Genomic DNA, 27,316 nt, shown 5'->3' on the forward strand with positions numbered 1-27,316 from the left:
ATAAATATGAAAGCGAGAAGCATGAGCTTGGCTTCTGAAAACTAATAACTTTATAAATAAAGTAACCAGGTTCTTTGTAAACCTATGGAATGAAGTAAAGAAACTTATCCTTAAAGCTAAAATCCATAATTCTTAAAATGTAATTGTTCTATAATTTCTAAAAAAACAGAACTATTTTTCAAATAGAATGTAAACTAATTTAATGATGCGGCCTTCCTATGCCAAGGTTCTCAAGGATTCTTTGGCATTTATAGAGAGCCATTTATCTAAACTTAAATGGACATAACACTAATACCTTGTTCTCACTCCCATCCCCAACAAAAGGAACACTTTACGGACGCTGCAAGCGGGAGGGCATCGAGCTGTCGCGCTCGAACCCCACACCCTGGTCCGAGGATGCCATGAACGAGGCCCTGAACTCAGTGCGGTGAGTGTTTGTTTGAACTTGCCTCTTTTTGTGTGGGTAGAGTCTTTAACCGAAATGTATCAATCCCCCGCAGCGTTGGCCAAATGTCCATCAACCAGGCGGCCATTCACTACAACCTGCCCTACAGCTCGCTCTATGGACGCTTCAAGCGCGGCAAGTACGACGTGGTGGCCAACACGAGTGGCGTGGCGCTGCTCAACACCTCGGGCAACACCACCGGCAGCATTGAGATTATCGAGCACAGCCAGGAGAATTCGGTACGTATTATAGGCCAGGGCTAGAGGCCCAGCCGGAGAGCTAGAAGCACAAAAACAAGCACAGACACACACACTTCCAGCTTAAACACACAAGAACACACACAAATGCCAGCTTTGACTAACCTAGATAATCAATTTATTTATGCAAAGTTGCATATGTTGCAGCAACAGTTCCCGTACAGTCCGTCGCCGCATCCGCCAACGCCGCAGCATCACAGCACGCCGCAGCACCACAGCACTCCCCAAGGACCACCGACGCCGCAGCACATGCAGCAGCAGCACGTGGTCCACATGCAACAGCAGCAGCAGCAGCAGTCGCCCCACCCGGGACACCATCCGCAGCACATGCAACAGGATGTGGTGACATCGAGCAGCCAGGTGGTGCACAGCCAGCAGCAGCAGCAGCTCCAGCAGATCTATCAGCACCACGGAACGCCGGAGCGTAGTTGAGAATCACTGCATGCTGCAGCACTAATGGGCAGCACTGCAGGTGGTGGGGGATCTGGCGGAGCAGGGGGAGGAGGTGGACCTAGTACTAGTGGCGTCAGCAGCACGCCCTTTGCCAGCATCTCGGCGCTGGTGAGCGCAGGTCCATCCAGTAACGTTGCCCCACCACCGGCGGTGTCTGCCCCGACGGCGGCCACCGGCACCAGCAAGCGCAAGAAAGCCGGCAAGCAGAAGCGTTGAGAGCGGGTCCACCAAGAGGAGGAAGAGGAGCAGGAGGAGGAGGATCTGGAAGCGATCGCCGGTGTGGCCAGGCCCAAGGACATCAAGTTTAGATTTAATTGCAAGCATTGGAAGCGCCAGCTGCGCCGATTTCATTTGCTGTTGTCCAAGCAGGAGTAGTCAGTCAGTTAGAGAGTAGAGAGTCAGTTGTTGACAAAAAAGAGGAAATCATTGCGTTAAAAAACGTAAAAAAACCGAAGCAACCACAAAGGTTACACTAGAGAAAAAAGGACATTAATTACACAGTCGAGATGTGTATAAAATGTAAATATTTAAACCGAGAGAAATATGCTTTATCTACATTATACGAAACTTAGATATATTAGGTATAGGTTTTCAAAGTCCTTTGTTTTTAGCCACGTAAGCGAAAAGAACAGTAAATAGGAGAGAAGGATACACAACCACACACACCCACACACACTCACACACATACACATACCTTAGACCTGTAGGAGAAAAAATGAATTTTTGCTTTGCCTAGGCTCGAAAGTTTTTGAATTAAGTTTTGGGCTCGCAGTTTTAAGCAGCACTTTGTTATCGATGGACATACATATATAATTTATAAATATATATATATATATATTTAAATAGTTGTAATCCCTTGACTTGCGATCCTTCGCCGAACATTGAATTCTAGTTTTCCTTCGCCTCTTCTAAACTAAATTTTTAGTGTCGTTTAGTGTGAGACTGAAAGTGCGCCTAAAACTGTAAAAAGCCCAAAATTGTAACACGTACGAACATTTAAGAAGGAAGCAACCAACCCATACATGAATCAAATGCTTTATAATCTTTATAACATACTGTTTGAACATAGAGGAGGAGATAGGAGGAACGGGAGAATACCTTAAAAGTAGAATTAAACCAAATTATCAAGGTCCTAGCTATTAAAATCATTAGAAATTAGACATAACCAGAGATACAAGAGTTATTTGAATTTAACTGAAAGCGCCCTGAAGCAACTAACTATCGTTTGATTTGATTTTTCAACTGAATTAAGGAGTAATTGTAGCCAATGCATAAGTGTAGATTTGATGGAAAGGAAACACATGGAATAAAATGTATTTTTGATAAAACCAGAGAGACAACCCGGAACAGAAGCAGCCCAAGTTGGCAAAAGGCACCGCAAACGTTGTTAATGTTAAGCACTAAAATATTGTCCTTCCGAAATCGCATTCAAAACAAAGATTTAGAACATATGTAAGAAAAGCAAAACCCAATAAATACACACACGTATATAGATGGATACATAAAAACCTGTACAATTTTCTTAAATATTAGTAAATTACAAACAAAAAAGAAATGGGGAAAATCAAATTTAAGTAATTACAATATTTGCAAAATACTTTGAAACAGTTCTAGATTCCCAAAAAAAAAAAAAACAAACAAAAAAAATTATCAAAAAATTGTATCTATGTCGGAGAAAGAAATTAAATATTTTGAATTTGGAAATGGATTATGGAAAGAAAAACGAAATTTAAATACAAATGTATAATAGCTTCCACTAGCGTAGCGAATCTATATAATTAGGATCCGGCCATCGGATCAAGTGTAAACACCCATCTGAAGTAACTTCAACTATTTTTTGGTTTCATCTCAACTACACGTGTCCGAGGAAATAATATTAAATTTGTTGTAAATACATTTGAATATAGCTTCTCTTTTTAATTGTTAGCCGAGGTAGCAGGGGACGGAAAGTATCTGAAGAAATTTACAAAAATCAAATGTTTCAAATTAATTTATTTTAGCGTTATAGACCCGTAGAACTGAATGCAATATGCTTACCTTAAACTCAACATAATTTAATTCTATTCCTATTATTTTTAGTTGGATTCATTATGTTTTATAGCGAAACTGTATATCATTGTAAATTAATTAAAACCTACGAATTAGCATCTACAAGAGTTAAATCAACAATAAAACGAAAATATCATAATAACTTTGTTAAAATTGTCGCCAGAGCAATTAAAAAATGAACCCAACCAGCTTAGAGTGGAAAATATGATAAAAAAAAAAAAACAAATCGGTGGAAATAACGAAGGCGATTTCACAGAAGCGTAAAAATAATATTACATATACAATTTTAAGCTAAACTAAATGTGTAAGAGTAACCTTTAACCACACAATATTATAGCACATTTTGGATTATCAAATATGCGTATACAGCAAAAAATATCTATTATAAACCGTATATGTAAAACCCGAGACGATGAATTACCCCATACACACAGAGAAACAATCTATGTAACATCCGGAAAATAGCGAAAACCCATGTAATAAACAAACATTAAATGTAATATTGGTATAACGTAATTTTTAAAGTGAGGTACTATAAATAAAAATTATTAAATAATATAAAGCCATCGATATTTGTTTTTATAGATCTATTTTAGGGGGACAAGGTCTATTTATAACTTTGCTATGGATATTATATCTTTGGTCAAAACTGTGCAACTCAGTGTCTATAAAGTCTATATATTTTCTTCGTCATGATCACCTCCTGAGTTGTTATGTAAGTCAATATCGCCGTCTTAAAGTTTTAAAGCTATCGTCTTTAAACTTTTCACTCAGTATATAAGTCAGAATGACCAAAATTGGTCGACTATATCCCATAGTTGTATCTAACTGATTGATCGGAATTTGTGTATTTTAAGATGAAAAGTTTGGACTCTATGTAGATTTTTTAGAATGAAATAAAGAATATATATTCTTGATCAGAATCATCTCTTGAGTTAAGCAGGAGTATGTCCGCCTGTCTTTTTCTACGACTGATAAATAGAGGGTTTGAGATAGAGGGCGAGCGGCAAGCAGTTCTTATAAGTATGCTACGATGTCTGTGTATCCGATATCTGCCAGAATATCTTCAAATGTGCTCTTCCACAACGTGTATATCTCTGAGTTGCTATAACTCCTCCGAATAACTCCTTTCAGTTCAATTGTTTAAAAAAAATATTTAACGAAGAAAGTGGGTCTCTAAAATTTAGACTCTAAAAATAATACCTGGACCTTGCGGGAATGGTAAAGTTTTGAATCAAAAGGAATTTAAGTATTTATTTAGTTTTAATGTTATTAATAAAAAGTAACACATTGACGAATAACTTAAATGTAATAGAAGAAATTGTGTAATATTTTTGTTGTCATAAGACATCACCCCTTTAGTCAATATAAAAAACCAATAGCTTGCTTCTGTATTTTTTAGTGATGAGGTAAGGACTTTAGACCTATTAGGTTTGGACTATAGAATCCATTTTGCCCAACAGTCGACTATATCCTATAGTTGCCATATAACTGAAAGATCGAAAATGACACTCTTTGGTGCTCTTGAAGCGATCGATCGTTGCGATTCAATCTATATTAATTCATATTTTTGGAATATAAATATGCTGCACGAAATAAGCTGCGGCCTTGAAAATGACTGTTAATTTGCTTTTTGGTATGCAATTTTTATATTTACAAAGTTATTTTTTAGTTATTAAATTTGGTAATATCCCAAATGAAAATATTGCGTTTAAATTTCTGAAATATCTCTATTAGTTTTGTGGCAATAACATATTTTATTCACCTGCACAAAATAAGCTGCGACCCACTGTGTATCCTATAACTGCCCCACTTAGGTTTATCTTTGAGCCAAATAAGAAATTGAAAATAGAAAAAAGGAAAAGTCGCCCGATGAGCACTCGATTCATTACATGCCAAGCTAAAATTAATGTGGTCATGGTAATAAGATTTTGTTATTTTAGAATTGGGAAAATGCAGCCAAACTTTTTTTTCCACACTATAAAAAGGCCTCAATCTTAACTTTTTTTTACTTTTCACTGAGCTTCGGCAGTGACCAGTCATTCTTTTCTAATTTATGTGATTTAATTTTTATTATTTTTTTAATAATGGACTATTATTAATAAATAGTTATTATTATTTTATTTTATTTAAATATTTGAGAAAACAAATATATTTGGACATATTGTGGCACGTTGAACAGGTCCAGCAGAAAATGGTTAATACTTATTTAAATCTTTATTTCTCATTGAACTTTGACAAAGAGCAGTCATAATTTGTTCAACTTATTTTCTGATATATTTTCATGTTAACATTTTTATTTTGGTTCCTGATTTTTCATTTTTACATAACATTTTTTAATTATTAAACAGTCGCTATAGCAGGTTCTCTTGCAGCTTCTAAAGCACTGACTTGGGCTCTCCTTCTCTTATATTTCCAGCTTCTCTGAGTCCTGCTATTTTTTTTTTTTTGTGGGTTCTATTTTATTTTCTATTTTATTCAGGTATAAATATATGTTTATTTCATTTTATATTCATATTCCTCTTATTTAACTATCATCATACAAAAATTATGTTATAAAAAAAACTATACTTCACATATTTTACAAATTACATCCTTTCCAATAATTTCGAGACACTTCTCTTGGAAAGTGTTAAACCATTTTCCCATTAAATTTCTTTGGTGAATATTTATTTTTGGCATGGCTCTTATTTTTTTAAATAAATTAACAAATAAACAATTACGTTACGTTACTTAAATATGTTACTTCAGCTTGGACTCGTTTTTATTTTAAACCACAAATCAACACGTCGTAAATCACTATGACTACTAAGATTAAAATTTTTTATATATTTACGTTACGTTACCCATATTTACATTTAATATGTATTTAAAATTCTAATATTTGAAAAATCTAATGACTAAATACAAAATTTGGCATGAAATGGATAAAAAATCAGAAAACCTCCAAATTCTGATGTTTAATAACGGTTTTGGGGCTATCGAGTTGAAACTTTGCACACACCCTTCTTTCCTTTAAAGGTAGTATATAAGTCGGAACGGCCGGGATCGGTCGACTATATCCTATAGCTGCCATATAACTGATTGATCGGAAATGCCATAACTTTGGTGTTTTTTAAGTTAAAGGGTTGGGATTTTCCACACATGTTATATTTGACCAAAATATGTACAAAATATCATAAGGATCGACCGACTATATCCTATAGCTGTCATAAAACGATTGAAATTGGCATAACTTTGGGTTTTTTTAAGTTAGAAAGATAGGACTTGGTACAGATTCTATTTTGGACCAAATAATCTGATTTGCCAAATTTCATAAGGATCGGCCGACTATATACGATCCGCTATATATTTAATAATATAAGGTGTGTGGCGCCACCTAGCGGACTGTGAATGAACTGAAAGGGTATATCAACTTCGGCTCCGCCCGAAGTTAGCTTTCATTTCTTGTTTAATTTTAGTTGGTACACATACATTTGAAAAATGATATGTACTAGAAACAATGATGGTCATCGCCATTAAACAGCCAACATAATTCAATTTATGGTAAAATTTGATAAATTTTTTCTCTTAGGTGTACCGCGGAAACTGTGGGTGGTAGAACCTATGTTTGTTCTGGACTTTGGTTCAGGGGAGCCTAAAGATTATGGAGCAGGTAAAATATGCGTGGAGGGAAACAAAGTTGGAAATTGTCGGCCTGTAGTTTGCGTAGAAACCGACAGACAGACAGACGGACATGCTCATATCAACTCAGGAGGCGATCCTGATCAAGAATATATATACTTTATAGGGTCGGAGTTGTCTCCTTCACTGCGATGCACACTTTTGACCAAAATTATAATACCCTCTGCAAGGGTATAAAAATGGTATCTAACAATTACCTTATTCTTGGAATTCTATCCAAAGTTGAAATAGGTCTTCTATGATTTTTCCCCAAACATTTTCCTATGGAAGATTTTTATTTTCTTATTGAAATCAGTAAATCATAATATGTTTTAATTTTGGATTTAAAGGAAAACTCGAAATAATTTTATTGAATTTATTATAGGCAATTTTATTGTTTAATTTTAGTGTTTGAGTTATAAAACACATAAAACTAATAATTGGACCTCGGAATTTGCAGGTTTTCTTATTTTTTATCCATTTGATGCCAAATTTTGTATTTATGCAATATATTTTTCAAATGTTAGAATTTCAAATACATATTAAAAGTATATATGGGTAACGTAACGTAAATATATAAAATTTTCAATCTTAGTGGTCTAAGTGATTTACGTGTTCATTTGTGGTTTAAAAAAAAACAAACGAGTTCAAGCTGAAGTAACATATTTAAGTAACATAACGTAATTGATTATTTGTTAATTTATTTAAAAAAAAAAGCCATGCCTTAAATAAATATTCTCCAAAGAAATTTAATGGGAAAATGGTTCTACAGCCTTCCCGAGAAGTGTTTCGAAATAATTGGAAATGATGTAATTTGTAAAATATGTGAAGTATAGTTTTTTTATAACATAATAGTCGTAAGATGATAGTTAAATAACGGGAATATAAATATAAATTTAAAAAAAAATATATTCACTCAGGTATAAAATAGAACCGACAAAAAAAATAGCAGGACTCAGAGAAGCAGGATATAGAAGAGAAGCAGAGCCCAAGTCACTGCTTTAGAAGCTGCAAGAGAACCTGCTATAGCGACTGCTTAATAATTAAAAAATTTTATGTAAAAATGAAAAATCAGGAACCAAAATAAAAATGATAATATGAAAATATATCAGAAAATAGGTTGAACAAATTATGACTGCTCATTGTCAAAGTTCAATGAGAAATAAAGATTTAAATAAGTATTAACCATTTTCTGCTGGACCTGTTCAACGTGCCACAATATGTCCAATTATATTTGTTTTCACAAATATTTTAATAAAACGAAATGATGAAAACTATTTAATAATAATAGTTTAAATATTAGAAAAATAATAAAAATTAAATCTAATAAATTAGAAAAAAATGACTGGTCACTGCCGAAGCTCAGTGAGAAGTAAAAAAGAGTTAAGATTGAGGCCTTTTTATACAGCTCCTGGAAAAAAAGTTTGGCTGCATTTAACTAAATCTAATATACCAAAATTTATGGCCACATTAATTTTATGTTGGCATTATAAAATTCATTACATTACTTCTATTTGCTACACCCATTTTTAGGACTTCTTGTAACAGTAAGGGCATCAGAAGAATTTTGTGGCCCACTTTCTGGCGCTTTGATAGAGTTAAAAAGGAAATTTCATTGAAATGAATGGAATCATTGGTGAATTACATAAATTAAAAAATGAATAAGATTTTTAATTTGTTGGAAATTTTGGAAAGTTTCAAAACTTTGTTTTGAAAGTAGCAGAACCATTTTTCCTTGGGGGTAATGAGTTCTACATGAAAAAAGTTGACGTAGTCCATTCGTTGACCAAAATTCTCAAACAGATTTGTACACTTGAAAAATTTTTCCATTGAGGCATTCAATTAAATAGCAATTTTCAAGTTGTCATTTTTCGAGCTTTATGTACAATATAAACTGGATATTATGTATTAGATATAATGCAATTTTTTTAAATGACTATGGGTATTGCAATTATAGGACCTGCTACTAAAAAGGTGTCCAAACTCGAATCACTTTAAAAGAGTTGGCGCAATACTGAAAAGTGGCAAACCCATGCAGGACCTCATAATTCTAGAGAATTCATGGAAAAATTGGTCATTAATGGCCATAATTGGCCATACACAAAATCCACAGGGGTTCCAATATCTAATATTTAAAATTATAATTATTAATAAACATATGAATCAAATAAAAAAAAACCTCTTGAATTTAAAAAACCTCTCTCATAAAAAAAATATATACAAAGTTACACATTTTAAATATTCTCAGAATATTCTGAATTACAGGAATTAATTACATATCTGAAAATTTTAATTCAATATAAAGCTCGAATGTGACATTCCAACTGGAGGAGAACATACAAATGAAGATCGTCCACACAAATATTTCATAGGGTTGATAGGGATGATTTCTCGGAGACCTTACTAGTACTCGGGAATAATAAGATAAATGATTTGAAATGAAAGCTCCTTACAAGCTTCAAAGCTTTCCTAATTTTACATGTTTTGGTTGATCTTGGCTCAAAGGGGTTTGTTTTGGCCGACAGCTCTGTTAGGGGAGCTTTTCTGTTATAAGGTAGCCCGTTTTCTCACGGCTAGCGGCTCTCAGCTCTCAGCTGGCGCATGCTCTCCCACATGTTGGATTTATTTGGCTCCCCTAGAAGCGGAAGATGATGCCAGTGCCACTGCCAGCCCCATTCAAAGTTCTGCTCCCCGTTCAAGCGGTGCTGTTTGGCATTTTCCGCGTTCCGTCACTCTGCACTGCTGCTTTGTTTCGCTACGCAGAAGATTTTTTATACCAACATACCACAAAAAAGGAGTAGCAGGCGAAGCGTCTTTTTCCAGAAAACTGAGCGTGGAAATTGCTTAATTCACGAAAACAAGGAACAATCAGAGAAGGAGTGCTGACCAAGCAAGTTTGTAAGTGTAGCAAGTAAACAAGGGGCGAGAAAGTGATGGGGATGCCTTCGTTATCAGTATAATTGATTAATCAGCCCTGTTCAGTCCACATTATCGGTTCAAGTGAAAGTGATTCAGGCCGAGCGAATAATGTGCAAAATTACTTTCACCCCTCGCAGGAAAAAATTCAATTATTGTTGTGTACTCATTCTATTGGTTAGGCGGATGTGGCAATTGAAAAATTTATTAGGATTTGCAAAAATGAAATTTACCGTTTGAATTATTAATTCGCAACCCCTAGGAATACACATACATACGAGACTGGGGGCCAGATCGAAATCGGGACTCCGGGCCCGAAAGCACGGCCCAGAGTTAACTGCATAAACAGTTTATTTTTATATGGCAGAGGACAGCTGCAAGTTCAAGTGTACAAAACTCGTAACCCTCGAGAAATTACATTACGCATGATACACACACACATACGCAACAAACACATACACTCACGTGAACATAGCACAGACGTGGTGTGCAAAAGCCCCAGCTAACGCTCGTCGCTCAACACGTTTTAAAATATTAACTTAAAAGATAACAACAAAAGTAGCAAAAACACAGCCAGGAGAAGCAAACAACAAAAAATACGCAACAATAATGACAGCGCCATCAAACAACGTGCTTATTAAAAGAGTAACAGTGGGAGAGAGAGCAAACTAGAGGAGAGCCTAGAAACTGAGCAGCCCATTTCCGTGAGAGAAAGCTTTCTAGCTCTTCCGCTCTCTGGCACAGCTGATTGCCAGAATTTGTGTTGTGTGTTGGTATTTCTGCATTCACACACACACACCCACCCACCCACACACCTTCAAACATTTTACAACAAGTGCGAAAAATGTTTGCTGGTGTTTGGTCCGTTTTGCGCCATTTGAACTTGTCTTTGGATAAGTAGGTCTAGGGTACTGAGTGTGACCGAATTTCGGTTTTCTTTTCTTAGTTTGACCTTGAGAGTTTTCGAATTTATTTCAATTTGTGTTTGAAACTTAAAAATAGACATGCGAAATGACGCATTTTGATGGGCCTTGTTAGCATAAAAACTTGAAACGGCAATTGTAAAGTTAGTTACCTTGAGAAACTACTATTATTACTTCCTCTTCTGAGTCGTTTTGGGGAGAAGATCTCTCAAAAATAGTTTATTAATTCGAAATACACAGATACATCCATCTTAAGGTCATGTTTTCATTAAAACAATAATGCCTGTCAAAAAAAACAGGAAAAAAAAAATTCGAATAACGACCTTAACACGAATAAAAACAGAGACAGCCACCCACAACAAGTGGGATCGAATCTTTGACTTTGAAATTTCAGTCACGGCGGAGAAGTGGAAACCTCAGCAGCTGGTTTATTGCCTCTAACTAATAATATAAAAGCCAGTCGAGTGAAGGTGCGTGTATGGATGCCATCTCGTGTGGCAGTGTGCGTGTAAAGTTGATACGAACTTTGTTTCCACGAAGGAAGCTTGAAGGGTGGTGCTGTTCTGTGCCCCATAAAAATAGACTATCAATGGTGTTTTTGGCATAGCATTCGAGCCAAACGAAGGATTGTGAAAACCTTTTAGCAGTAATCTACTAAATACAGTGGAATTTTCAACTTTTAAAAGTTTAAAAGTTCTATTAAAAATGTAATGGTTTAAAAGAAGAAAATATTTCAACTTTTGGCTTACAGAAACTTAAAAGTTTGAGTTTCCAAAGTTTTCTTCCAGTGCAACAATGTATTATTTAGTGTTTTTGTTTTCTTTTTGCAGTGCACTTGCAGCTCCCGAAACGCAGTTACTGTTGCTAACGGTAACGGCTCTCCACTCAAGGCAAAAAAAAGACAGAAGAGGGAGTGTAAAAGGAGAGGCGGCGAGGCGAAGTAACAGCGACGGGGAGTGTGGGCGAACCTTACACGCAAGTGAGTAAATAACGGTAACTAACAGCCATTTGGGCGGCATTATCAATTATGCAATTAAAAGCTGGGGGGGTGGTAGCTGTCCAAACCAAGTCGAGAGCAGTGAAAAGTTTCGCCTTCGGCCGAGCTAAATGCCAAGGCTGAAGCCCGATGGCTTTAAATAGTTTACAAACTGCGGCTAGAAAGTTAATTTCTGTGTGGGGAGCTTTATTCTTAACCTTTCTCTCTTTAAGCGAGAGTGTGGTGGGGTCCTTAATAATTTATTCCTGATTTACTGTGTTTGTGTTTCCGTTTTTCTCATTACACTTTTCATTTCCGTTCTGGCCGAAACGAGCATGTTCGACGTATACGTAATATGCCAAAGGACTTTGCCGCAAATCCCGCCAACTGTTGCAAAAGTTCCTTCCCCACCCATGTGTGTGTTTTGTGTACAGAAGTACTCTATATACTGTGTGTATGGAAATTTGTGGGCCTGGGCCCCCTTACGTTGTCGGGTCGTCCTTAGGTTGTCGAAAAGCGAGTCAGGCATGAGGTTGCTCACTTCACAGTGGCAGGCCCTGGGCGACTTGACCCCCAGCCCCGCCCCAGATTGTCTCTCAGGTGGCCGAGGCGGCAGCCCTTGCCTTGTCGGCGAGTCAAGGACACCCAGCCCCTGCAAATGGAAATGGAAAATGGCATGCCTGATTTCACCAATTGATTGCATGCAATTGTTTCCCTCCCGGCCGCCTGCGAGTGGGTCGGGCCTGGAAATGCCTTAAAATTATTCAACAGCACACTGCCAGGATTGTTGGTTTGGATCTATCACTCGCATTTAGCTCCTGACAACTCCCGGACCTGGAGCCACTCCAGCTGTTGCACGAACCTACGCCCCATCCATATTTCATGCCACTCATGCCCAATATTTATACGCTTACCGTGCCGTTTAAGTACTAGGTCGAATAAGCTCATTGACGCCACAAGTGACGAGCCACTAATTAAAAAATGTTCCCAGAAACTGCCACTGCTCGGCGGAAGAGTAAACAGTTCGCCGAAAGGATAAAAGCAGCTCCGTCCTCTGCAGTTGGCATAAATGTTTATGGCCGAAATGAGTATTTGCGGTTGCCACTTTGTATTCCGAATGCCTCTGGTTTAATTCTGCGGCGTGTGCCACTGAAATGCAATTCCATGGAACTGATCACTTGGCTGAAATATGAAATTAATTAAGTTCCCGTAAACAAATGGAAATAAAGTGCAATATTTGCATGAGGATATTAGCCCCGCTGACATTGAGATTATTGGAGGCGTGCCGTCACGCAGAGTGTGATGATAAAATGTGGCTTCTTTAACTCAATTACTCTCCAATTAAGCCAATAATTAATTTGATAGATTCATGATTGGCTCCAATTGTTGGCCAACCAACTGGGTCCTGTTCAGGCCGGGACTGGTCACGTCCCAACAAATTGGGGCCATCGCAAATGGAAGTCATCTCTCAGGTCCTTCCGCCTCCTGTGCATTTCCTGCACAAATGCAGCTCATTTCCTGTGTGTCCTGTCACAATCCGCAGCTTAACTTTTCATGTCCTCCAGCTGACACAGCTGAAGCGTGCCACTTGAAAAGGCTTAAAGCCACTGGCAGAAAACGATTCCCATTTATTGTTGATTTTGCAAGGACATATATTAGCTTGTCCAAAGAATAAGATACATTTGTCGTTTAAGGGGTTACAGTTAGGAAAAAGGGTTTTTTCCAAAAATTCGTTCTGAGCACACTATTTATTTTATTAATTCCAAACTTAGCATGTATATTAAGTCAACCATAATCTATTTTTTCATATTTTTATTGGAAAATATTATTAACGGGAATGAGGCTACATAACGGGAAAAAGGACTCTTTTTTTAAATTCTAACTGTATCTAACCCCTTAAATGTCTTTTAAAGATTTTCCCCGTTATTAAAGATTATAAACATTATACTCTTGGGTTTGTCAAATATACTGTTCCTATACCAGTAGTCCTTATTGGGAAATAATTAAGGAATATTGGGGAATAATATTATAAAGGAGCACGTTTTATTGGCTACTATCGGCTGACAAGAATACAAAGCTTAATAATCTTTTTTAAGACCCAAACTTTTAAAGTTTATCTTGGAAAATATGCCAGGTTCGTCGCTAAAATAGTAGCAAGATCTATTTGGATGGTACAGAACTACTAATGTCATTAAAAAAAACATTTTAATTTTGGTTGTTTTTCTTTTTTGCTGCCACTCTGTCAGTGAGTTTTGGTTCTCGTTATTCCAGATTAACAAGATGCCCCGGATTTTAGAAATATTATTTATTCCCTCGTTGCTTATTTACAAAAAAAATTTAATTCAAAAATTTAACCATTTTCTCCAAAATTAGTCACAAATTCTTAAGAATTATTTGGGAAGAGAAGAGAAGAGAATCTGGTTCTTAATAATAGTCATGTATATCAACTGTAAAGAGACCACTCCCTGATTTAGAAAATTTATTAAAATGAATCATTAAATGATTTAAAAAACAAACAGTCTTATCGGGTTCAATTTAATTCCAGTGAGTCTATTTTGTTTTTGCTTACTCGTGATTAAGTATGATTTGGAAATTATTGGCTAAAAAATCACCTGAGGCACGTTCTTCGCCGTTCTAGAAACCAATAATTATAAAGAACATTTTCGCAGTGAAAATATTAGTCAGTAAATCGTAGCCACCAAACAGAACACTTTGGTTTTCGCCTAGTGTAGTCACTATAGTGACCAGCCTCAAACAAATCTGACCTTGCTCTTCTCGGCCAACGCTGCGTATGAGTGCTTTGTAGCGCTTGCTTGTTGCTTTCATTATCAATGTCAATATGCCCGAACCGGGGACGCTCTCAGAACCCCATCACAGTCTATCTGAGAGATACTTTAGAGCACTACGAGTGTAGTGGCTGCGCTCCCAATCGGACTTTATCTGCGATTGTGTTCTAGTCTAGCGTTCACCCTGAGACAGGTTAATGGGGCATAGCCGAAGAAATGAGAAATCGCACCGAATGGGTGGGAAGGAATGGAGGTCTACTTTGTTGCCATATTGCGATGAGCCAATAATACAAAATTGATTTCCTTCGGGCTTTGTTAACTTTGTTGTTTGTCCACCGCTCCCGTTCCCGCTTCCGCTCCCGACCACTTTCACGCTCTCAGCCTTATCATTGTTTGTATATTTTTATATATTTTGCATCGCAGATGAAAATGTTTTCATTTCACTTAAGCAATTATTTGCATTCGCATTCGTTATTTGCAGTTCGAGCTGAGCGCGCGCCTTGTGTTTTTCTGTTATTTTTAGCGCCAAATTGCGAGAAATTTTCTCACCTTTTTTATTTGGTTATTAGTTGATTGAAAATTGAAAATGCGTCTAAGTCGGGTTCGCAGTTTCCCAGGCATTTTGTAAGTCTCCCGAAAGCAAACATTTCACGATCTGATTTCTATAGGCCCTAGAGACTAAGGGTTCTTCAATCCTTAGTTTGTTTATTTTTTTCAGTATTTATTCATGTGACTTGTGGAAGTTTCTGAATCTTAAAAGCAAAAGTATCTAAGATCTTATCAAATCATTTTTGTTTACTGAAAAGCATTTGATTCTTCTGATGGTTGAAAGTGCAGTTGTGTAATTGATTTGTTGGCATATTATTTATACTTATTTTTAAAAACATATATAGAGGCATTTAAAACTGATTTTTATCAAAGGCCTACTTTGTTTATTTTCTGTAATTTATGAGCAAATACTTTATTAGTAATTGCATTATATAGTAGGCGCATTTTCAATTAAAAATCACATAATCGGATCGTGAAAACTGTGCTCACTTCCATATCTCAAGTGGTATACCATACGTCTATCATAAATATCTTGTGTGCCATTTCCATTTCGATTTCTTGTCCATTACCAACCAAGCAGCGTCTGTAGGATGAGCAATGCAGGAATCGACGGGGGAGGAGGAGGCGGCGGAGGAGGAACAGGAGCCGGAGTACCGCCCACAACGCCACCGCCCACTGGTCATGGATCCACTCGCCGACTGAGCCACCTGTCCGGCAGCACTCGATCGGGAGGAGCCGCCGCCATGGGCAACGTGGTGGGCTGGCTGAAGCAGGTTCTGTCCAAAACCAGTATTGATGTCAATTATCCACCCAGCACAAAAACCAAAGTGTATTAAAACGAACCCTAGAAACACCTGCACCCCCACCTTCTATATGTATTTGTGATTTTTTATGTTGCATCCTGCCCGCCTGAATCTTCAGTTGCCCCTGGTTGTCCCCTGGATGTGGTTGTCCCGGAAATTGAAAGCGACTCTTATTGGGCGTCTTGTGTGTCTACTTGCAGGCTTCCATCGAAGTGCGTGACGCAGGCACCAGGACTCTGTCGATGCTGCAGAGCAGCAACCCGAACTTCCGGTCTCTGGACTTGTCCCTGGGCACGCCCACTTCCCTAACACCCACCTCGACCGACGCTCCCGTGACTACGGCTAGTGCCACCGCTTCCCTAAGCGGATCCACGCTGCAATTCGGTCCGGACGAAGTCGAGGACTCCAAGGGCAGTCAGTCTCTGACCCCACTGGACGCCCGTGAACTCCTGACCCGGCCAACGCGAGCATACGCCTCCGTGAGCCAGCCACAGAGTCCGCGGCATCGCGGTTCCGGTTCTGGTTCCCTCTCCGGTATCGGTTTGCGAGGCGCCACACACGGCCTGACCGGACGCTCCACATCGATATCCTCGCAGCTGGAGAAGACCAAGAAGCTGCTGAAAATGACCGAGGGCGAGGACAAGCCGCTGACCATTCTGCACTATAACGATGTCTACAACATTGAGTCCATGGCGGAGACGGAGCCCGTGGGCGGAGCGGCAAGGTTCGCCACCGCCATCAAGAGCTACGCCCACCTGAATCCCCTGGTGCTCTTCAGCGGGGACGCCTTCTCGCCCAGCATGTGTGAGTATCCAAGGAAGGTATATGATAGATTCGGCCTACTTATCCTTCTATAATTTGCAGTGAGCACCTTCACCCAAGGCGAACAGATGATCCCAGTCCTTAACTCGGTGGGCACACACTGCGCCGTCTTTGGTAACCACGACTTTGGTAAGTTAAAGATTAGTCTTTAATCTTTAATCTGGACCTGACATTGTCTTCCTAATTCCAGATCATGGCCTGGATGTTCTCGTTAAACTCATCAAACAGACAGAGTTCCCCTGGCTCATGTCCAACGTGGTGGACAACGAAACTGGCCGTCCTCTCGGTGGCGGCAAAATCTCCCACTTCATTCTCCACAACCAGATCTCCATCGGCCTGATCGGACTGGTGGAGCGGGAGTGGCTGGAAACTTTGCCCACCATCGACCCCAACGAGGTGACCTACATCGACTACGTGGAAGCGGGCAATCGGCTGGCCCGAGAGCTAAGGAACGAGGGCTGCGACCTGATCATAGCCCTGACCCACATGCGCACTCCCAACGACATAAATCTGGCCAAGAAGTGCATCGGCATCGACATCATCCTTGGAGGGCACGACCATGTCCGGGAGGTTACCGAGATCAATGGTAAGATGATCGTTAAGTCGGGCACGGACTTCCAACAGTTCTCTGTGATCACCATGGAAAGGGACCCCGCCAACCGGGAGAAGTTCACCACGGATGTCAAGTGCGTGGATGTGACGGCCAAAATCCCCGAAGATCCGGAGCTCAAACAGGAGCTATCCAAATATGCCAGTGAGTACTGTGAGATACGATGCTATCAGCACTTGTCTATCCTTCACTCCTCAATTGCAGAGTTCATCGAAAGTAAGCTGTCGGACGTGATGGGGGTCTTCAGCGTGGAGCTGGACGGACGCTTCTCGCGGGTTCGCACCCAGGAAACGAATCTGGGCAACTGGGTGTGCGACGTGGTGCTGGCTGCTGTTGGCGCCGATGTGGTCATCCTGAATGGCGGTACCTTCCGATCGGATCGCGTTCATCCAGTGGGCGCTTTCACCATGGGCGATCTGGTCAATGTTATTCCCATGCGGGATCCGTTGATCCTGCTTGAGGTGAGCGGCCGAGTCCTGTGGCAGGCGCTGGAGAATGGCGTCTCGGCATATCCCAAACTGGAGGGCCGCTTCCCCCAGGTGGCTGGCATCAGCTTCGCATTCAATCCGCAGGCGGAGCCCGGAAAGCGCATAGATCCGCAGCTGATCCAGGTGGGCGACGAGTACCTCAACCTGGACCAGACCTACAAGTTGTGCGTGAAGAGCTACATCTTCATGGGCTGCGATGGCTACACCATGTTCAAGGATGCCACAGTGCTGGTGAGACCTTCTTTTCCCTTAAAATGCTATAGAAATAAAAAGTATTCCTTTCCAGATGGATGACGATGCCTGTCCTGAACTGGGCATCACCCTGCAGAACCACTTCAAGGCCATTAACTCCCGGAAGTGCGGCCAGAACACCAAGCATCGTCAGTCCTTGGTGACCCTGTCCAGGAGGCACAGTCTGGTGCAGTGCCTGGACAGTATGGACCTGGATGGACCGTCGCCCATACGCAAGCTGTCGGTGGGTCATCACAACAAGTCCATGGATCTGACGCATGGCAACTCCCAGAAGGTGAGTTCTTTTTATAGGATTACTTTGGGAAACTGGGCCTTACTGAACTAATCTACAGATGCTTCGTCGAGCCTCCCTGGACGACCTGGAGCAGTCCACCTGCGAGTTGGCGCCCCAACTGGAGCACCGCATCATAATGATCCAAAACGAAGAGGTAGGTGGGCTACATTTTTGGATTAAAACTTGGACTGACCCTCCATTATCTGTCCTCCCTGCAGCATCATCGCCAGTTGCTGTTCAAGAAGGAGACGCACATCATGAACTCCACGATCACCGAGGCGGAGGACGAGTAAAGACCTTATTGAAGACATTCGAGTCACGATTTGCATTTAATTTCCGTATTTTTCGTTTGTTTACTCCTTTTCGTTTCTAGTTACAAGAAAGTAGGACAACTTGATTGTAGGGCGGCAGGGTCCGATGTGGAGAGGAAGATCTGATCGGGTCCTGAGCGGAGGGAAGATATAGCAGTTAGATAGTTAGGTAGTTGCTCTATTTATTTGTTGTTAGCCGTTGTTGTTAGCCAAGCCCACTTTTGTTCTGTTTGGCCGCAAGTTTTGAACTCGCTATTCGGATATTGTAAGTACGTGTACCTAAGCCTACCACTAGTTTAGTTTACTTTTAGTTAGATAAATGATTTAAAAGCCAACTGATTACTGTAATTACTGAAGCGCCCATATGTTTTGTGATCTAGATAACCGAGTTTGAGCCGAGCTTTGAGATTTCTTAGACACTTCGATCGAATACGAATAGTTGATTTTAATCACCCCAGAGCATCCAGAGTCAACCTGAGATCGCAGTCCAGCACTAGAGGTTGTACGGACAGGGACGGAACTAGGCGCCACTCAGCAAATGTAAAGTCAATGTAAAGCAATATTTTAGAGAATGCACCTGCAAAAGTTAAATCCCTAAACGGGAGAATATGTATATTTTTATGGACACTTTTGGAGCGCTTGAACCGCAGCAGAGCAGACATTATTTTTAGAGAACGCGACCAGGCGTGAAGACACACTCATGGATATAATGGCTTTAATTCTTAGAGTTCCTCGAACTTGACCACACCCAGTACAGCCACAACCGCGAGTCGGAGTGTCCAGTGAAGCAATCTGATTGATGACTGGAGGCGGAAGCCACGCAGAAGCTACCCATCTCAATTAAACAAAAGTTAAACAATAAGTAGAGGAAGCCTACATATGTGTACTCCATGCTTAGACCGATTGTCCATGCTTAGAACGTATAGTTAACTAATGTGAACAATATACAGGCTCAACTTGCACCTGATTATTAACAGAAGACACTAAAATTATAGAGGACACATGCATATGAATATACAGATATAAATATAAAAACAAATATATATATAGATATCGTACATCTTTTCAAATTTACTTTCACGAAAACGCTTGCCAACTACTGAGAAAAGATCTTCTTAACTTTCGTCTTTCAAGCTATTTTGCAATGGAAAAACGCATTTTGTGTATATTGAACGAAGTACATTGTTTTATGTAAACATTTATTAAAATACATAAACTATATGTAACGGGATATTTTCGATTACTTTCTTTCGGCGGAAGCACTTTGTTAGTCAGGCGGGGGCACTAAGTCGGTTGGTTAATACTTTAATCGGGGAGTCAAGAGTTTAGCTTCTAGATTGTTCGTATTCTGTTCTCTTCAGTAGAACTGCAACACCAAGGTCTTTATGGCACTGGCAATGTGGAAGGCGCAGTCGCGCACCTCCAGGGTGTTGTTCTGGATGGCCTGCTTGTCGTCCGCCTCGATGGCCTTCTGCAAACTCTCGCACTCGTGCTGGATCATTATGTTCTGTCGGGTGAGCTGCTTCAGGGTTTCTCGGGTGGTCTCGCTAGCATTGGGGGGCTACAAATATTTTAAATAATTAGTTATTTTAAGTTATTATAATTAGTTGGTTTAAGAATCATCTTTAAACCATCTTTTTCTCATCATCAGCCTTTGCTGATAACTAAAAGATTAAATTTCAAACCTCTAAAAGATTGAATTCTTTTTTTAAAGATATAAAGTATGTGCTCTCTATTATATACAAGACCCTTAAAAATCGTGTATAAACTCCATTATTCTTACCAAATTAGCATAGAGAGCAATTAAGTCAGTAACGGCACTGCGTATAAGTTCGCCATGTGGAGCAATGGATTGCTTCTGGTCCTCTGGCACAGGCTGCATGGCCCTTATGAGTTCCTTCAGACAGCGAGTGACCAAGTCGGAGCGCACCTTCACCTCCTCCCCGAAGGGCTTTCCATCCCCTGCCATTTGGTACATGCTCGTGGTGTTCCGCACATCAGTCTGGCCCTTGGCCACTGTTGGGGCCAGCCTGCGTTCGTACATGCTGGCTGGCCGTTTGATGGTCGACTGGTTGGATGAGCCATTGGATGAGCCGCTCTCCATGTTGGTAGTGCCACCTTCGGGTAGCGAGAGGGGCTCGTGCTCAGTTTCCGGACTGCTCAAGCTCAGATCAATGCGACTAAATAACCAAAATAATAAAACAAATGAAAACAAAAGAAACTAAAGGGTAAAAGGAAGTCTCACAGTGGCTCGTCGTAGACGCTGTTGTTGGAGGCGCTGGAGAACTTAGACTTGAGCTGGGAGTTCTCGCTGGACAGCTTCTGGACCACGTTCTTCAGTTGATTAATCTCGGACTGAGCTGAGCTGAGTTGCTTGCGCAGTGTTTCCATTTCGTTCTGCGAGTTGGCACTGCGAGGTGGTGTGTGAACAATAGCCTATTTAAATAACATAAAAAATAAGTAATAAAATAAACTAAAATTAAATTAAATAAATGAACTAAGTTAACATGTATAAGAATCGGAACAAAAGGGGACTCAACTACATATAGTTAAACTACAGTTTGACAGATTACGGCTAACTTTATTTTAGCTTAAGCTCTACATTCGGATCTCTACCGTTCGAGGGTACATTGACTAAAAACAGGGAGCTATAGTGCCCTGGGCTAGGGATGAACACAACGGGTAACTCATTCAGTCTTCGCTTACGCTGCTAGCCAAAGCTATTGTTCAGCTTGAGTATCTTTTGGCGCATAAGGTTTACCTGCTGGGCCATTGGCGGCACCGGGGCATAGTCGTCGTCGCTGGCCACCGGATCGTAGATGGGTTCATCGTCCGACAGATTCGGATCGTGGCCCCCCTGCTCGAACAGCGAATTGTTTGCGTACGGGAGCGATTGAAGAGAAGGCAATTGATTGCCGCCAGCCAGAGGGGCGTCCAGTGGGCGCAGGTTGGCCATGTTCTGGCGCCGCATGGCATCCACAAGCACGTCGGTCAGCAGACCGGCGAACTCGGCGCGATTGAAGCGTGCCAGTTTCTGGCGGCCCTGCAAAACGAAACGATGTCAATAAATGAAGGTTTGGCGCAGAAATTGTCACAATGCCAACCTGATTGCGCGTAGCGCTTAAAAAGGGGTTAGCCGGAAGAAACGGCACAGTTGCATGATCAGCATTCAAGGTGCTGGTGGACCAGACTGCAAAGAATTAACATATAGCTTATGTTGAATAATAATAGAGGTAGAGTACTCACTGGCTTCGCACTCTCGTCGATCCACTTCGTCGTACAGATCCATGACCAGCTCCTCGAACATCTTGTTTGGAACAAGTTGCAGCTTTCCTCGAGCTATTTTCAGCTGTTCACTGATGTCGGCTCCACTGGCATCTGGTATGGTCAAGTGGCGGCCACTCTAAAATAAAATGAAGAAATTATTGAAAAATCATGAAAACAAATCAGGGCAAGAAGCTGCATCTTATAGATACATAAATGCTTCCCACTCCATGGGGAGCTTTCGATTTAAATTTAGAACTCACTGCATGGTCTGGCTTCTTGCCGCCCAAGAACATGATGATTCTGTCCGTGACATCAAACATGGCATCCAGCAGCCGCTCCGCTATGGTGTTGTGATTGTTGGCCCTGGCCAGCTCCAAGGGAGTCATGCCATTGCCATCCAAGGCGTTCACATCGGCGCCATAGATCAGCAGCATCTCGATCTGCGAGGCCTGGCCAAACTTGGCGGCCATGTGCAGTGGCGTCGACAGCTTGTCCTCATGGTAGTAGTTGGGATCGGCGCCCTGCACCACGAGGCGCAACGATGTCTCCAGATTGCTGGTACGCACACTGGCATGGAGCTGCCTGCTCAGTTCCTGCTCCAGATTGCCAGTAATGGTGGCATCGTCGTCGTCCTGAAGACTGGGTTTCAAGACGAACGATAGGTTGACGTGCTTGGCCTTGATGAAGTCCGACTTGGTTGGGTGCAGTGCATCCTTAGGCGAGGGCTTGCGCCAGCGGGGCAGGTGCTTGCCTCCAGACGAGTTGGAGCTGCCGTCCAGAAGATGGTGTTCCCACACACTATTCGCGCCGTGGGCGTTCAGCGAGTTCACGAAATTCAACACCGACGGCTCCCAGTTACCCTGGCGCAGGGACTTCACTATGGAGATGTGCCGTCCCAGGCTGCGGTGAACGGAGCAGCAGTCGGCGCAGAGTAGGATGCCTCGGTTGATGCTGGCCCAAGAGGGATCACTGGCCCCGCAATCCCCGCACACCTCCGTCTGGAGTCGCGACTTGCCCCTCGACATCTTGCTCCCGCGAGTCGATTGCGTGGGCAGGGTCGTCGCGTTCTGGTTTGAATGCTCCGGCGGCGCTATAAATAACTTCTTATGCGCTTCGATTATGCTGCTGGCGAAACACATTCAGCATTCCCGTCTGTGGTACCTGGGCGATAAAAAAAAATAGAGTAATTGAACGGGAGGTCGAAGCTAAATCCGTGTGACTCAGTCGCGCAATCAGTTGCTACTGATTGGGAATAGACATATCGCAGGGTGGGGTATTTCACGACCTGTTCCACCCTTGCAATCAATTATGGGAATTACTTTTAATTAAACGCTGCTGACTGCACTGCTAAACATTTTTTCTTTCGCTTTGTTTACTAGGTGTGACCAGACGACTTAAAGTTAGTAGCTAATTGGTCATACTAAGGGGGTACTAATATTATAAAAATGTAAATCATTTTACAATATTTTCAATATTCTAAATTCAATAAGCTAAATGAGCACAGTTTTTAAGAGGATTCTGAAAATATTTGAAAAGCTATTTCTTCCAGCGAGTGCTGCCAGATTTCTTACTCCTCTTTTCAACACAGTGGCAACTCTGGCAATCATATGTTTATCAACAGAGAGCCACCGCTGCAAGCACACGTGCAAAACAATAACAAACTGCCGACTCCAATTGGCTTTTTCTGTTTTTAACAAATTAAAATAGCTATCAAATAGCATGAAAGTTGAGAATCTTTACACGTCGGTGGCCTGCAACCGCTGCATGGAATGTGCGGACTGGGGCCCAAGCGGCTTAATTGCCTACGGAGCCTGCAATGCTGTCGCCGTAATGAATCCAAAGGTAAGAATCTTGTTTCTTAAGACATAATCTAATTAATTTGTTTTCCCAACAGTACAAGGGAAATTCGGCCAAGATTATATACACCCTGGTGGAGCACACAAAGCGAGTGAACACTGTCAAGTGGCTGGACACAAAGAAAATCCTTTCGGGGGCCGATGATTCGAATGCCATTTTATGGGAACTGGATGAAACTGGCGCCACCAAGCAGATCGTTTTAAAGGGACACAAAAGTGGAGTGAATGCAGTGGATGGTGTGCTAAAGAAGAATGGCTCCTGGCTACTGGCCACCGCTGCTGCCGATAACACCGTCAAGTTGTGGAACTACCAGGACGACACTGTCACCTGTTTCCAGACCATAGAACTTGCAGGAGGATTTTGCTTTTCCCTGCGACTCACACATCTGCCAACCAGCGAAAATGTCTTGCTGGCCTTCAGTGGTGATGATGAGACCATCTCCTTGTGGGCGGAACAGACGCAATCTCTGGGAGGCGGAGATTCCCTAGGCCGGCCATTCCAGCGGGTACACAAACTTTCCGGCCACGAAGACTGGGTGCGGGGCCTGGACTTTGTCAGGGATGGCGAGGATCTTCTTCTGGCCAGTGGGTCGCAGGACAATTTCATACGCCTTTGGAGGATTGCGCCTCGCAGCGAAGACCAAATGAAAGAGAATCGCGTCGATCTGCTTCAGATAAGCGAGAACGACGATGAGATCAAAGTGGAGGAGAAGATCCTACAGCTGGGCGAGCAGGCTTGGTTTGCAGTGAGTTTGGAATCGGTTCTATACGGCCATGAAGGTTGGGTTTATGGCGTACATTGGCATAAAAGCAAAGAGCAGGGTAAGTGACTCGGATTACTTTTAAAACTTCTCAACATTATCATTTTTTTAGAACTTCGCCTGCTTTCTGCCTCTATTGACAAGACCCTGGTGGTGTGGGCGCAAACCGCCCAAGGAGTTTGGATGGAGAACGTGCGTGTCGGGGAGGTGGGCGGCAACTCCATGGGCTTCTTTGGCGGCAAGTTCTCCTCCGATGGACATTCCATTATGGCGCATAGCTACCAGGGCGGCTTTCACATTTGGAATCAAGACCCCGAACGCCCACAGCTCTGGACCTCCAATGTAATAGTTGGCGGCCACTACGGCGAAGCTAGAGATCTGGCCTGGGAGCACGATGGTGCCTATCTCATGACCGTTTCGGCGGATCAGACCACTCGTTTGCATGCTCCGTGGCTTCAAGATGCTGTTCCGGATGCTACATGGCACGAACTGGCGCGTCCGCAAGTCCATGGCTACGATATGCAGGCCTTGGCTCTGCTTTCTCGCTATAAATTCGCCAGCGGAGCCGAGGAAAAGATTGTACGAACCTTCCAGGCCACAGCGAATTTCATAGAGAACTTCCGTCATATTAGCAAGGTTGAGAACGATGTGGCGGGTGATGCCCTATTGGAGTGTAAGATGTCTTCTTTTAAAAGGATGTTCCTTTTTATATAAAATTTGTCTTGTTTTAGCTCTTCCGAAAGGCGCTTCTGTGCCTTCCCTCGGACTGTCGAACAAAGCCGTTTACAAAGAGGAATCACGCAGTGAGGAGTCTGGAAAGGCAAAAGACGATTACCCGGAAAATTACTTTGTTCCTATTACACTGGAAACACCGCCGCAAGAGGAGACCTTGATGCAGAACACTTTGTGGCCCGAGTTGCAAAAGCTCTACGGTCATGGCTATGAGATCTTTGCTTTGGCAGCTACGAGAGATGGTTCCGTATTGGCCTCCTCCTGCAAGGCCACCAACGCTGAGCATGCCCAAATAATACTTTGGTGAGGATAAAGAATACTTTTGAAAACCAAAATGCTGACAAATGTTTCTGCCCCTTCAGGAATCCCGCCAATTGGAAGCAATTGCAAAAGCTGAGTGGCCACCAGTTGACTGTAACCCAGATGAGTTTCTCGCCAGACGCGCGTTTCTTGCTCTCTGTGTCCAGAGATCGGCGTTGGTGCCTGTACGAGAAGCAGGACGCAGCTCTTGGCTACCAACTGGTGGCCAGCACGGACAAGACAAATGGAGTGCACACCCGCATCATTTGGTCCTGCGATTGGTCGCACGATGGCAAGCACTTTGTGACCAGTTCGCGGGATGGCAAGGTAGTGGTTTGGGAAAAAAGCGAGCCAGCGAAGGATACATCGACACTGAACGGCTGGCAATCGGCGGGAGTTTTGGAGCTAAAGAATGAGTCAATCACAGCGGTGGCTTTTGCCAGAGATTACTTGAATGGTACGGATGACACATACGTTCTCGCTCTGGGCACGGAAAGTGGGCTCATCAAACTATATCAGTTAGCGAGAGGAACATGGCAGTTGCTCAGCGAATTGAACAAGAGGTGGGTTTTTTGTTTGTTTTGAAAGTTCCCTGACTGAGATTCCTCTCTTCCACAGCCAAGCCCATCACCTTACGGTCCGTAGGCTACAGTTTCGGCCTGGGCAGCCCCACCTTCAGCTGGCAAGCTGTGGGGAGGATCACTTTGTGCGCATCTACGACATTAAGCAGACATGATTGTGACCACAATCCGAATAAAAGTAGCCTTATTAGCATCAATCGGCGTTTAATTATAAATCTGTAATATCGGCAGACAGCTTGTGAAGGGGATGGGTCCCGTCTCGACTGTTCTATCTGTAATGTTGCTATCTAATCTGGGGCAATTACCCGTGTTCTGGGTTTCCCGCGCCTCAAGTCTGCTTCTGTTTCACGTTCTCCGATAACAAGTTATTGGCTCCTAATTAGGTGCCAGAATAATTCCCCGCGAAGGAAACTTTGATGCCGGGTATTTAAGTCGGATCTCTCGGGTTGTTGGCATTCAGTATTCCGTAAGCGATTCGAGATGAAGGCAGCTATTGTTTTGGCACTGATTGGCTCGGTCTTGGCCGCTCCGCCGGTCCGAGTGCAGCCCAGGCCAGGGTACGCAGGAAATTTTGACCAGTACGCTCACATTTATGCCCAAGTGCGTCCTTCCGCGAACCACAAGGTGGAAGTGGAAGTGCAACCTGTGGAGTACCAGCCTCAAGCTAACTCTGGCAGCCATCTGGTGGAGTTGGAAGTTAGGCCTGTGGAACAGAAGCCCCCTCAGCTGCTGGAGATTGAGATAAAACAGGAACACCAGTCGCAGCACCAGAATCCCGCCCAAGGACATTTTGTGGAACTGGAAATCCAACAGCAGCCCCAGCATCAGGAGGTGAAGTCTCCCAACCACTTGGTTGAGCTGGAAATCAAGCCTGTGGAGCCGAAGCCCACCCACTTGGAGATCGAGATTAAGCAGCAGCCGCAGCCAGAGAGGGAGCACCACCACCAGGATCAAAACCCTGCCCAAGGGCACCTGGTGCCACTGAAATCGCTCGCCCAGAAGGTGGAATTCGAGGCGGCCCACGATATGAGGCCCATGTCCCAGCACTACAACCTGAACTTGGGCCAATAGAAGTGGCAAGCCGAAACATGTAATACAAAAGTGCATTAAATATGTATAATTACAAAGAGAGCTTTTCACTGGCGAGTCCTCCCAAGGTGCTTGTAAAATGCGAAATAAATAAAAACTGCGGGCTTTGGAGGGGCTAGCCGCGGGAGAGCCGCAGTTTGCAATTTCCGTTTA

The 27,316-nt window shown here is 42.1% G+C and overlaps 5 protein-coding genes across 12 annotated transcripts in view; 4 read left to right on the forward strand and 1 right to left on the reverse strand.

The window, feature by feature from the left end:
• The window catches only part of LOC6496604 (broad-complex core protein isoforms 1/2/3/4/5), a 63,814-nt gene extending 60,320 nt beyond the window's left edge, over positions 1-3,494 (forward strand). For 3 of the 4 annotated variants that reach the window (XM_044715605.1, XM_032455667.2, XM_044715607.1), the window contains 3 exons: positions 325-427; positions 501-684; positions 835-3,494. In XM_044715605.1, coding sequence (XP_044571540.1) covers positions 325-427; positions 501-684; positions 835-1,134 — 587 coding nt within the window. In that variant the 3' untranslated portion in view covers positions 1,135-3,494. The remainder of the gene's footprint in view (positions 1-324; positions 428-500; positions 685-834) is intronic. The other variant, XM_044715606.1, reaches the window with a different exon arrangement.
• Positions 3,495-9,519: 6,025 nt separating this feature from the next.
• Positions 9,520-19,808, forward strand: LOC6496605 (trifunctional nucleotide phosphoesterase protein YfkN). 4 transcript variants are annotated; one of them, XM_014908401.3, is made up of 11 exons: positions 9,520-9,765; positions 11,537-11,685; positions 15,598-15,790; positions 16,021-16,624; positions 16,685-16,771; positions 16,833-17,396; positions 17,457-17,971; positions 18,027-18,266; positions 18,325-18,420; positions 18,485-18,555; positions 18,640-19,808. In XM_014908401.3, the coding sequence occupies exons 3-11, from the start codon at positions 15,608-15,610 to the stop codon at positions 18,701-18,703; spliced, it is 2,424 nt and encodes an 807-aa protein (XP_014763887.1). In that variant the 5' UTR covers positions 9,520-9,765; positions 11,537-11,685; positions 15,598-15,607; the 3' UTR covers positions 18,704-19,808. The 4 variants fall into 4 exon arrangements, 3 of the variants coding, with proteins under 3 accessions (XP_014763887.1, XP_014763890.1, XP_014763891.1); XM_014908404.3 differs by lacking the exon at positions 15,598-15,790 and having other exon boundaries at positions 9,521-9,765; XM_014908405.3 differs by lacking the exons at positions 9,520-9,765; positions 11,537-11,685 and adding an exon at positions 14,240-15,092.
• Positions 19,746-23,262, reverse strand: LOC6493960 (ARF GTPase-activating protein Git). Of its 2 annotated transcripts, XM_001961209.3 has the most exons (8): positions 23,164-23,262; positions 22,105-23,005; positions 21,824-21,980; positions 21,682-21,767; positions 21,339-21,620; positions 20,823-21,013; positions 20,361-20,757; positions 19,746-20,138 (listed from the first exon to the last, which is right to left on the reverse strand). In XM_001961209.3, exons 2-8 carry the CDS (start codon positions 22,981-22,983, stop codon positions 19,935-19,937), a joined length of 2,196 nt encoding a protein of 731 aa, XP_001961245.2. In that variant the 5' UTR covers positions 22,984-23,005; positions 23,164-23,262; the 3' UTR covers positions 19,746-19,934. The 2 variants fall into 2 exon arrangements, with proteins under 2 accessions (XP_001961245.2, XP_032311601.1); XM_032455710.1 differs by having other exon boundaries at positions 22,105-23,239.
• A 161-nt stretch (positions 23,263-23,423) lies between these two features.
• On the forward strand, positions 23,424-26,271 carry LOC6496606 (probable elongator complex protein 2). Its single transcript, XM_001961210.4, has 6 exons — positions 23,424-23,686; positions 23,739-24,522; positions 24,574-25,134; positions 25,193-25,496; positions 25,556-26,056; positions 26,112-26,271. Exons 1-6 carry the CDS (start codon positions 23,564-23,566, stop codon positions 26,227-26,229), a joined length of 2,391 nt encoding a protein of 796 aa, XP_001961246.1. The 5' UTR covers positions 23,424-23,563; the 3' UTR covers positions 26,230-26,271.
• Positions 26,272-26,517: 246 nt separating this feature from the next.
• LOC6496607 (RNA polymerase II degradation factor 1) lies at positions 26,518-27,316 on the forward strand. Its single transcript, XM_001961211.4, has one exon. It carries the CDS (start codon positions 26,555-26,557, stop codon positions 27,143-27,145), a length of 591 nt encoding a protein of 196 aa, XP_001961247.1. The 5' UTR covers positions 26,518-26,554; the 3' UTR covers positions 27,146-27,316.

The sequence above is a fragment of the Drosophila ananassae genome, chromosome 3L (genome assembly GCF_017639315.1).
Source record: "Drosophila ananassae strain 14024-0371.13 chromosome 3L, ASM1763931v2, whole genome shotgun sequence".
Classification (NCBI taxonomy): Eukaryota; Metazoa; Arthropoda; class Insecta; order Diptera; family Drosophilidae; genus Drosophila; species Drosophila ananassae.

Coding starts and splice junctions, on each gene's coding strand:
- LOC6496605 (XM_014908405.3), top strand. CDS start 15,055: ATGCGTCTAAGTCGGGTTCGCAGTTTCCCAGGCATTTT. Junction 15,791..16,020: donor TGGTGGGCTGGCTGAAGCAG/GTTCTGTCCAAA, acceptor GTCTACTTGCAG/GCTTCCATCGAAGTGCGTGA. Junction 16,772..16,832: donor CTTTGGTAACCACGACTTTG/GTAAGTTAAAGA, acceptor TCCTAATTCCAG/ATCATGGCCTGGATGTTCTC.
- LOC6493960 (XM_001961209.3), bottom strand. CDS start 22,983: ATGTGTTTCGCCAGCAGCATAATCGAAGCGCATAAGAAGTTATTTATA. Junction 21,981..22,104: donor GCAAGAAGCCAGACCATGCA/GTGAGTTCTAAA, acceptor ATTTTATTTTAG/AGTGGCCGCCACTTGACCAT. Junction 21,014..21,338: donor TGCCGCCAATGGCCCAGCAG/GTAAACCTTATG, acceptor TTATTTAAATAG/GCTATTGTTCACACACCACC.
- LOC6496606 (XM_001961210.4), top strand. CDS start 23,564: ATGAAAGTTGAGAATCTTTACACGTCGGTGGCCTGCAACCGCTGCATG. Junction 25,135..25,192: donor GGGTGATGCCCTATTGGAGT/GTAAGATGTCTT, acceptor GTCTTGTTTTAG/CTCTTCCGAAAGGCGCTTCT. Junction 25,497..25,555: donor CATGCCCAAATAATACTTTG/GTGAGGATAAAG, acceptor CTGCCCCTTCAG/GAATCCCGCCAATTGGAAGC.
- LOC6496607 (XM_001961211.4), top strand. CDS start 26,555: ATGAAGGCAGCTATTGTTTTGGCACTGATTGGCTCGGTCTTGGCCGCT.